General features: G+C 43.9%; 1 protein-coding gene across 8 annotated transcripts in view; it reads left to right on the top strand.

Moving 5' to 3' along the window:
* Positions 1-11,414, top strand: part of LOC100746344 (nuclear factor 1 X-type) — a 69,504-nt gene that overhangs the window by 7,266 nt on the left and 50,824 nt on the right. For 6 of the 8 annotated variants that reach the window (XM_033321364.1, XM_033321363.1, XM_033321358.1 and 3 more), the window contains exon 3: positions 4,832-4,987. In XM_033321364.1, coding sequence (XP_033177255.1) covers positions 4,832-4,987 — 156 coding nt within the window. Of the gene's footprint in view, positions 1-6; positions 529-2,461; positions 2,930-4,831; positions 4,988-11,414 lie in introns of those variants that run through there. The other 2 variants (XM_033321362.1, XM_033321361.1) reach the window with 2 other exon arrangements.

Below are 11,414 nucleotides of genomic sequence, written 5' to 3'. Positions count from 1 at the left end.
ACCCGTCGTTCCGGCGTCGACGGTCCTTCCTACGTCTCTCCCTCGCACGGTGAATCCGCGATCAACCGCAATCCGTGCTCCGACGTTTCTCGTTTCGTTTCTCTACGTTCGCGCGCGTTCTCGTTCTCTGCCTCGCCATTTTTGTTCTCCGTTCACGGCGAATCGTGTTCCGTAAATCGTTCTCGCATTGGCTCTATCGATCTCGATCGTGGAATTACGATCGAACGGTTTTCGTGGATTCGAGGGTACATCAGTGAAGCGACGGTGGTTTGGTAGGCAACCGGAGTGGATCAGTGTCGTTCGGTATCGACTCGATATATTTAAACGATCGGTCATCACGGTGATAGAAGCGCGTCGGTGATCAACTCCAGACTGATTGGCTCCTTGGAGGAGGATCAGCTGATCTCGTGGTCGCTAGAAAGCAGCGTGTCGATCGTCGGGTGAATAGTTTCTAGCGAGAATCTTTGATTCTATGCGCGGGGTGATTGGCTTGTCGGTTTCTCAAAGTGGTCCGAACGCGTAGTTCTTGTAAGTATTTGAGAGATTACTCGGGCGTCGGTGGCTTTCAAGCATTTGGAATGTTTTCGTGATAGAGAACCGATCTCCATGTTGGGCCTCGATCGTGGTTAATTGGTTGAGTTTATAGGCACTACAGCGCAACGGTGCAATGACATAACTGGTTGTTCAATTTCGAAACCTTCGATCGTGACTTTTTTATGTTCTTAATATTAAGCATCGGAATTTGATTTTATTTTTCAATTAACTTTTATGGGATAGCGGGGTGTTTGTTTTTTTCATTCTGTCTCTTCGATAGGTGTTATTCGTATAGGATTCCTGGTGTCCTTTTTTTAATGGAAGCGAGAATGACTGCTTATATTTTTCGACGTTGGCGTGGCCAAAGATCGTAGAAGAAACGTATTCCACGTCGATGCGTCGCGATAAACAAGCGCAGACGCGCAGAATCCGCGTCGATTTATTACCGACAACTACGCACCAAAACTCGCCATACAAATAGAAGTTTCCCGCGACACGTGCGCTCGCCCAGATCCCTCTTCACCCTTCGGAACCCGGTTTCTTGGATCCATTTCGCGTTATAGAAGTCCAGACACCGCGTGCAATGCATCTTTATTTAACTTTATTTTCATCATCTTCGGTAGAATATATTTCACGGATTGTTCTAGGCATTTCTAAACCTTCACACTTGCTCTAATAAATTACCACCAATTAGTTCGTAGTTTATCATTTTACGTCATCGATCGATCATCCCCTAAACGAAGCGTTGATCGATCATTCCTTAATTACTTAGAGTAATACTTTCATCGAGGTTAGAAGTTTTTACATATACATAGACGAATATAAATTTGTTAATAACATTTAACTGCAAATATATTATTTATTAATTGCTGATTAATTCACAAATGCAAAATGATTTTAAATCTTATGATTAATGATATCGTTGTTTCAATTCAATATCATCGTTTTAAGCTGAATAATCCCCTAAATACTTTATTAGCTATTCCACAAACTGCAAAGTTTTTACTTTCTTTTACAATCTAAAAATTTTTTCAGATCGATCGAAAGGATCGTTTCACTGAGAAAGATATTCGACATCGACATGTTGGATCCTCGGCGTTCGTTCTCGCGAGATGTATCCGTACGGTTCATCAACCCCCGAGAAACCCGGGCAAATCGCACGTTGACGTCCCCTTCGCCCGCGTCCTTGCCCTCCCCCGGTCTTTTCCGCGATGACGACGCGTACAGCGTCACCGTGCGCCTCCTTAATGTCTTTGATTTTCGTTCGCGTTCCGAAAATAACGACGTGTCTTATAGATAGACGCGAGGGCGCGCGGACAGGCGAGATTCGGTGACAAAGCGGGCTTGCGCCGCGAAAATCTTCCTCTGTTCTTCCAAGGGTTACATACTCCGATTTTTCTTCCAGTTTTCGGTACAAAACTTATGGATCGAAGGAAATTTTATTTGAGAAGGAAGTGGATAACCTCGGAAATTTAAGTATCCGAGGATAGCATCTTGCAAAAGAGAGAAACGTAAAAACAACATATTGCGAGTTTCGAGTTACTTCGTATGATAAGATTTGTGCAATGAAACTTGTTAGAATTAAGCGTTTTGTTTAGCTATGAAATTGGCCTACAGGAGAGATACACTGCTTGAAACAACTGGAGGATCGTTTTCAGGTCTTCGGGTCGTTCCTTATTTCTGTACTTACTTTATTTTTAATAATTCTCCGTTTTTATTCGACCGGCGGGTGTAATAGAACCGGTTCATACTACCTTTTGTTTCTGATGAATTCCGATTCGATTCTTGTTCCGATTGTTTTGAGCAGTGTAAATGAAAAATACAAAGAATCGTTAGCCACGATCGAATTCCCTTATTAATCGCCACCGATCGTCCCGTAATCGAGACCGATCAAACCACCGCAAAACCATGGTCCGTTTTCCCGCAGCAGAAACCCATTGGAAGATTGAAGCTTCTCCCGCTAGACATCGTCTCCCTCGAGGAAGCCAATAAATCCTCGAGAGAACGCAGACAACGAAGGAGAAACCCTTTACTTCTCTGCTTGCTCGAGCATGCTAACGAGACGCAACCAGGAAGAGACCTCCTCAAGATAGTTGGAAAAAAAATCTTGCGAGAAGAACATCCACCAAATAAGTTCAAAGACAGAAAGAAATAAAGAGATTGAAATTGACCATAAGGTCGGTTCGTTGATCCCAGGTGAAAAGAGGAGGAGAAGAAAGTCGTCGGAGAGGTGGTGCAGATGAGGCCACGATCAATCTGCGACAGGGTGGCGGAGGAGTATTACGAGCCTGACGGTTGTTATTGCGAAAATCGGTGCTTCTGACAGCCGGACTGCAGGAGGGACAGACAGACGGTAGTGTGCCACAGCAGCCGCAGTGCTTGCGAATACTCGATGGTTCGTGTCGTTTGACGCTTGTTCCAAAGGCCAGCCTCGTGTTCTTCCTCGTCCCTTCGCCTTTCCTCTGACGTATCGCATCGTCGCGTAGTTTCGATTCTGCGGTTTCGCATCCTTTATCGGTGAGCTGCGATAGCACGGACGATAGCTCGAGATAAACTGTAGCGTGTTCTTTTCGATTTATGCTTGTGTCTTCCTCTTCCCCTCGCCTCTTTTCATCGGATTAGACTTCTGAATCAGAGCATAGCAATGGTAGGTTAATTTTACGAAAGTTCCGAAGTATGACCGAGATTTTTTACGATCGTTGATCGTTTTAAGAAGCCTGGAAGATAAGAATTTGAAATGAAGGATATTATCTTTATGATTCAAAATTTTACAACAAGGATTTCTTAATGGACGATTTTCAGGGTTTGTCAAAGGGCAGATTGACAAACTCGATTTTTTGTTAATTCATAGAGATGATCAATGTGATCGTGGAATGACTCATATTTCGAAAAAATTACTAAATTTATTTTCGATATGTTACTAAAATATACAGACGGAAGTATTGTCTTGTTAATGTTCAGTAAATAATGCACGTAAAACTATTTATCACGTTTCTTTTACGTAATGACAGACTGGTTATACATAGATCATATCTTATCTGTAAAATTTCAACTATCCCTTCTCAATCTTAAATTACATCTTCCCCTATGTTACACTCTAACAATTTTTCAACCACACGTCATTAGCGTACCACTCAATCAATATGCAAATTCCTATCGTTCAATAAGACCCTTTCTCGTGCGCAAGAATATGTCTAAAGAGTAGAAGATGAGATTGCAGGTAGGCGATATTGTTCTGCCGACAAATATTCCATCGAGCAAGGTTTTCATCTCGGCGGAAAAGTCGTCGCAAATTCATCTCTCTAGAACGATGTTTACATCCTCTTGAAGCGTGAATCGCGGAATTCTATACGAGAAATCGCATTTGCCTGACAAAGGCAAACGCCGTCGATCTCTCGACCAATAATCGATCTCCCTCTTTTCCCGGTTCTCCCTGTCGCCCCGTCAACCGGAAACGAAGGTTCGGCCGTGTCTTCATTCCGGAACAGTTCGAAGTGCAGATAAGGGCCAGGTTTCCTCAGGATGTCCGCGACTTTTTCCTCTCTCTTATCTTTCGTTGGAATAAGAATTCGAACAATTTGTCTACTTCAGTTTTTTCACTGAAAGTTTTTATTTTCCAAATCTTCGCTGCATAGTAGTTTCGTCGGATCGGATTCTGAGTATTAAACGGATAGGATATTTAGGAATTATTTATAAATTACGAGACTGAACTTTTGAGACCACTGTGAGTCGAATCGAATTGCATGAAAGCTAGTTCAAAAATTTGCACTATCCTTGCACGATTATATGCAAATAATAAGCTTATAAACTATTTTATCCGAGAACGAGAGGACACCTTTTTTACGAGACTAATCCCTATGATCCACTCTAACTTAGCTTTCAACCATACGGATATTCGTTTCTCAACAATTCTACAAGAAAATAAAAACAAAAAGAAAAAAAGAAAAAGAAAAATACTTAAAAAGAATACAATTGCAAATCGGACATCCACCACTATTGCTGTTACTATTCTTTAAATCCACCAAGAGCCCTAAGGAATAGAGCTTCGAATAATCGCGCGCCTAAACAGAATTTGAACGACCAATCAGCTATTTTCCCAGTGGTGTTTTCGTTCGAATTCGATTGCACGACGCTTTCGTCGTCTTTTTCGAGTGAAGCGCGCACAGAGTAAACATCGACGGTGGCTCGTGTTTCCTTTGGGCTCGAAGGGGTTTCGAGGATAACCCTCGTTCTCGACGGACGGAATTCGACCGGACAAACGCGTCGCTAATCAATTTGTGACCGTTTCTGCCCGCAGGATGAGTTCCATCCATTCATTGAGGCCCTCCTACCATTCGTAAAGTCTTTCTCGTACACGTGGTTCAACCTACAAGCTGCCAAGAGGCGTTACTACAAGAAACACGAGAAACGGATGAGTCTCGAAGAGGAACGTCAGTGCAAGGAGGAGCTCCAGGTGAGTGATTTCTTCGATATTTTTTTTCTTTCTTTCTTTTCGTAAATAGAGACGAGACGTCGAACACGATGTTAGCACACGGATAGATTTGTCAATGTCGAATTTTAGATTTCTAAATCTGCTAGCTTCGTACATTAGCAAACTGCTATAGCACTGCACAGTGTTGATCGATGTTTTTCACTTTATAAGCATTGACATATTTTCTAAAAAAGTGCGGAAACTAGGATAAGATTTATTTCACAATATATCGTTAACAATGTGTTGTTAAGGTAGTAAATTATGCGGGAAATGTTTTATATCGTTCTGAAATGGTTCACGTGTTTACACATATATGTATACAGAATGGGCTGTGTGTTTACCTATAGGATTTTTTAGTCGAATAATTTTGTACGTTATATCTAGTATCATACTAAAGCAATAAGCTTGTACACGTAAAAATTGGTAAAGGGAAGACGCGAGAGACGAGAAATTATGGTCGCTTTGACCTGACGAGGCGTCAAATTAAGGCGTTTAATTTCGAAGCATTTAAGTTGGCTAGTTTGAAGCGTAGGAGGAAAATTCAGGTATTAAACGTGGGAGTCGTGGATGAAAACGATACACAAAGGTGCACACGCCATAACGAATCGATATGCCAGGTCGAATCGCGATAAAAGTTCCAGCGAGGCTCTTCGTCGGCGAATGCCAGCGGACGTTTGCACGAAACCGAGCTAGTCGTCGACACGGAGGTGTGCTACGGCCTGCTAATTTCATGGTTAAGAATAAAAATAATGAGGTTTCGGCCTATTTCTGGCGCAGAAGCGTCCTCGTGACGCGCGCTATCGCTCAGCCTCAAAGCCAGTAGCTCTCAATCGTCCTGCGTCTCGTCTCGGAAACCTCTTTATTAATAGAACGATTTAGCGCGGGACCAGGGACATTAACGAGGCATAGCGTGAATCACGAAACGCTTCGTTGCTTATTTAATTTTTGGGAAGTTGTCGTTGCTAGATTTTTCTCTGCAACGTCGAATGTTCGAATATTTAAGCTTTTGCATTCTGGAATTTAACTATCTACTGGCATCGGTGAATCGCAAGTTTGGATTTGGCTATTTCGCCTTAAACGAAACGAGATACAAATTCGTCGTGTTTATTTTATCGAGTTAGGGAATTGATATTCGAACGAGACTAGCATCTTGCCTCATCGTCGGTTTACCAGTAAAATCGTGGCAAAGCCTAACAAATAATATGTTTACTCTATTCGACGCACAAGTACCTCACGAATTTCCCGATCCATCGCTTCTCAACTGAGGCTAATATTTTGTTTCGCCACTGGTTGACCAGTAAGATACCAATAAAATCCTTGGTCGCATCTACGGGAATGCCCAGATAATCCCAAAAGGTAACGTTCAGGCCGATCGACCTCGACTCTGTCGAACAAAAGTTCAATTAGGGGGGCAGAAAATAAAATAACGAACAAACAGGCAACTGAAAAAAGGAAAGCAACGCGAATAAAGAAGGAAGAGGGAGAAGGGAGGAAAAACGGAAGAGAAGTCGGTGAACCCCGGATATTGAGCGAGGTTGGCGCGTCGGCTCGGTTCGACGAGTCATTGACATTCGAATTTTCGGCCGGACCGCAATCTTTTCCCTTGGTCCTTTTTTTCTCTCCCCCGGTGGCGGCCTTCGCCACCATCCAGCCTCTCTCCCAACCCCCAACGACCGGTGCACCGCTAACATTCGGCTGGTCCTCTCTTTCTCTCGTCTATCCACCGCAATTCGTATTCTCCCTCGCGACGCCGTTCGATCAATATTTTAATTTCGCGATGCTGCGGTATTTAGCGGGACGAAAAGAACGAACGGGCCGGTGCTCGTGAAAGAAGCTATCCTATAGTAGAATGGAGGGGGGATCGATGGATCGTCGACTTCAGGGGAAATCGTCGGCCAACGACCATCTTTTTTTTCGCTAACTCCCTGTTTTACGACTGTATCGTACGATTGATTCGACGCGAATTAGAATCCGATACCCGATGACAGGTGAAACGGGGCGCAAATGGAGGGACAACGACGGTTTCAAGATTCTTTGATACGCGGAAATAAGCAGTCGGTTTTTTCGTGTGACTTTAAAAGTCCTAAAAATTGTCAGTCAATGTATGTATTTAGGTTTGAGTATCTAGGTACTACTACGCGATTTTTTTAGTTTCGTCCTTCCTTCGAACAAGCTAATTTTCCAAGTCACGAATAGGACTTCGATGGAATGGCGATTGGCATGATACAAATTTTTCCCGGGGGTCGCTGCGTGGAAGTTTTTAAAAACGAAAGTGCCTCGGAGCCGTAGGCGCGCGCGGGTCGCGTTGAATTTTACATGAAGTACATTTAATCTGCGTCGCACGAAGCCCTGCAGGCTCGGCCGAGCCCTGTACCATTATATAGACGGGCTTTATGAAATTGTGACCGAGCGTAGAACAGGGCCCTATTCGCAGAACCCATAATCGACGATATCTGTTTGCGAGTCTGCTCGTTTCTCCTTTGCCATTTTAATTAACTTTTGTCAACGATCTTTCTTCTTCAATTCGAATTTATCGTTGGTTAGGGTTTCTAAATCTTGTTTGGCTTTCGGTTACTTTTTATCGAAACATTTTACATATATGTTTTCGAATATCTTACTTCATTCTTTGTAGTGCCACGTGACTTGAAAGTTATTCGTATACAGATTGTAGATATTTATGCAATTCTGGGATATTTGAAAGCGTTAAAGTACACAGAATGCACATAATATGCAAAAGCGTGATATCCAAAGTATAGCACTCTTCACGATATTTGGTAAATAAGATTTTCTGCTTAGGTTTCATTTGTTCACTTACGGTTATAAAAAGTTCGAATTCGCATAAATATCAACAGCCTACTCGTGTATATTTTACTATTTTATTTTATCACTGCATCGTTGTGTCGGCATCCCTCCAAGAAACATTATCCAACGTTAGGTTCAGATTAGATTTAGGTCACATTCAAACTTTGAAAAGCAATAGCAAGTTACTACTGTACGCTGTTGGAAAGGATGGAGGACTAAAAAGAAGATTGGGAGTTGGTTCGAACTCGCGTTTGATTCATCCATTTTCGTATCGTTTTTCCGAACGAACGAATCGATCTCGGTAATCGGGCGACAACACATTCGTCGACCTGAAATTTTCGAGCTGGTAGAAAGCCGCTCGACACACAGGCCACGTACGCAGATGCTTTCCAGAAAGAGCCGGGAAAAAAAGCGATACACATTTCATGGCGTTCGCGGATAAAAAGCGACGACGTGCATGACTCGTTGACATGCGACACTCGTCCCCGCGGAAAATTGGAATGGACGTTTCCAGAGAAGAGAGACCTCCTCTCTTTCTCACCCGCCTCCCCTCTCTCTCTCTCTCTCTCTCGTATACTCTTCTCTTTTCTAATCGCGATCTTTGAAAGCGGACCGATTCGAACAGGAACATGTTCCACTCTCGGACACTTTCTCTGAGTCTACATATTTCTCGCCATTTACATACATACTTTACGCCATTTGTAATCGTTGAATAAATTGGAACTTCCGAGGTTGTGTCACTAAACCTAGAGTTATTTTTCCGAATCGGTTGAGGCGATCGCGAAAAAATAAAGAAACTTTTACTTCAATACGATGACTATATATCCGTTATATTTCAATCTAAGTATTGCAGCTGCCAGAGCAAAATAACTTTGGTATCTTGGGACCTTGCAGGTCTCTGTAACATTCCCTCCTCCCTTCTTTAACATTTCTGGGCAAAGTGGTTTTCGATAAAGAATGAGAATTTTCAAGTATCTGTTTATTGAGAAATTTCGACTTGAAAATTTTATACGGTTTGATGGAGAATTCATTCTTCACGGTTCATTCTTCGTATCCCACTATCACTGTTATATTTCTCGTACCATTTTCATCGATAAAGAGAATAGTTAAGAGACAATTGTCAATGTATAAATAAATTCTTCGCAACAAAATCCTTGCTATCTGGAAAAGTGCCGCTATAAGAGTATACCGTAATCGTTGACAATCGTATCGTAAAAACTTCGGTAACGCGAAGGATTGAATTGGTTAAATCCGTAGTTTGAAGTTCATTTAAAGTTTGGCTGCGGTCTAATCAACAGTCTAAGTGGTGGGACATAAATAAAGAAGAGGTGCTTTGTAGTCGAGAGCGTTATCTAGATAGGAAAAGGGGGATTTGCAGTCGGTTGCCTATCTACGGCATAATTTATAGTCCAAAGCCTCGCGTAAAATAGAAAATAGCTACTTTGTAGTCCGAATTCTAGGAAAAGGGGATTTGTAGTCCGTGCTTCATCCTGTGAAACAAAAAAACGTAGTTCGCAATCTTAAAATCGATCGTATAAAGTTGAGAACCGTAATTCGTAGTCTGCTGTTTCTCATGTATGCGGGATAAGGACATTGTACAGAATTACACTTTAAACACGATGTAAAACAATTCTCCTCGTTTTGTTTCGTTGCTAAAATCTCAGCCTGTAGCCGCGCGTAAAATCATAAGAAAAATTCTTTGCCGATTCGCAGTTAGAATCGTGATCGATGTCCATTCTTTAGAAGGATGTCTTATATCGGATTGAATCGCGTGACGTAAGGCAGTTTCGCATTGTTCGAGAAAATCAAGACTTTCGAGGTCTCTGAGCGTTGCAATTAAAAGTTTGCACGCCTCAACCCCTTTATCGATACCGCATTAATCACCCGACAGTCCGCAATTTACCTGTAGTCCGTCTCTGCCTCCTTTGTAAAAAGAAAGATTCTATTAATAATCGAGACTCGGTCGAAAGAAATATCAGAGAACAGTTATTGGAATTACGAAAGCTTACCTCGTACTGTTTACGTATCCGAGTACCCCGAAACGACCGATAATCGCGGCTCGTCGATACGCGATTAACCCCTTCGGTGAAAGGTCTCGTTCGACGGCGAGTGCCCTCGAAAAAACACATCCTCTCCCCTTGATTCCCTTGGGGGCTACCTAAAAAAAAAAGAAAAAATTCGTCGACCACGAAGGACTAGCAGAGTGGACGAGGAAAGGCATAGAAGCTCGCTCTTTCTTCCTAGTCCGACGACTGGGCGATATGGTACACTCTGCTACCGAAAAACCGAGTAAAAAGGAGAAAAAGGGAGGAGAAAGAGGAAAAAAGGAATACGAATGATGGGGTGGTGGAAATTGTCAGAGAAGAAGCGTTCGAAGAGCGAAAAAAGGAAGCAAGAAAAATTCTTGGACCGTCAAGGGTAGGGGGCTGCGGAGCAGGGTCCGAGTCCGTCGTTTTCTCTTAATTTCGAGACAGGCCGCAGGACGATATCGACTACTTCAATTCTGGGGACGGGAGGAAGAGCGAGAAACTACGGGTGGCTGGGGGAGTTGGGATTGTGAGAGAGGATCCGGAGAGACGGAGACGGCTAGCCGGGAACGAGGAGACAAAACGTGGCATCGAGAGTCCGAGAAACAGAGAGACGAGGAAAAGGGAAGAGGGCGGAGGGGACGAGAGGACGAAGAGTCAGAGAGGGTGCGGGACTTCGAACGGGGTGGAAAAGATGGAAGATTCGTGGGTAGACCGGGACAGAGATATTGTAGGACGCGGAGAACGTGTACGAGTCGCGCTATCACGCGAGAACAGGGCGGCAGAGGGATGAAGAGGGGTTGGTGGGTGCAAAATGTGCGGGGGTGCAGAGAGTGCACTACCAACACCCGCAAGAAGTATCCTAGTACACGGGTACACACGAGCTTTTCGGGTAGCCGGAGAGAAAGCGGGATGGAGATAGATCGGGGGAAAACAGAGAAAGACGGAGGAAGATAGAAAGGGTTGGGATATAGGGGCATGGCCAGGATGGTTAGGGCGAGACGGAATCGGGCAAGAGAAAGAGAGATAGAGTGAGAAGGGGTGTGCAGTCGGGAGAGGGTGGAACGAGGGTAGTCGGCAGAGAGCGTAGACATGTAGCGCATACGCCGTCGCGACGGAGGCTGCGGCTACGCGGCGCCTACCAACCACCATCTATAATCTCTATGCGGATATCGATTTTCTACCCTGTATTTCCTAAATTTATGCAAACTAGCGGGCCGTCCTCTACTCTCCACTCCCATCCTCCGTCTGCCCTTCGGCCCAACCACCAACCACCCTCGTGTTCTGTGTTCTATGCCTTTCCCTCTTCCTCTCTCGTTCTCTCTTTGCCTATCCTACCCACCTATGAACCCTTCCCCTTTGTTCCCGTGTCGCTACCTCTTTGTCCCTCTCTGGACGTCTCTCTCCTCTTTTCGACAGTTCTCGATATCTGGCCGTCCTTCTCGCTCTGGCAACTATCCTCTCCCAACCCCTTCTCTGGTTGGTCGTGTCGGTTAGCTCAGTGTTGTTCGGTATGTGTGTCGGCCCCATTCATCTAACGAGCTCAAGCGGGCTATCGCATCACGATGCACCTCGCACCT

The sequence above is a fragment of the Bombus impatiens genome, unplaced genomic scaffold (genome assembly GCF_000188095.3).
Source record: "Bombus impatiens unplaced genomic scaffold, BIMP_2.2 scf_0434, whole genome shotgun sequence".
Taxonomy (NCBI): Eukaryota; Metazoa; Arthropoda; class Insecta; order Hymenoptera; family Apidae; genus Bombus; species Bombus impatiens.
This window is presented reverse-complemented; position numbering and strand designations above follow the sequence as displayed.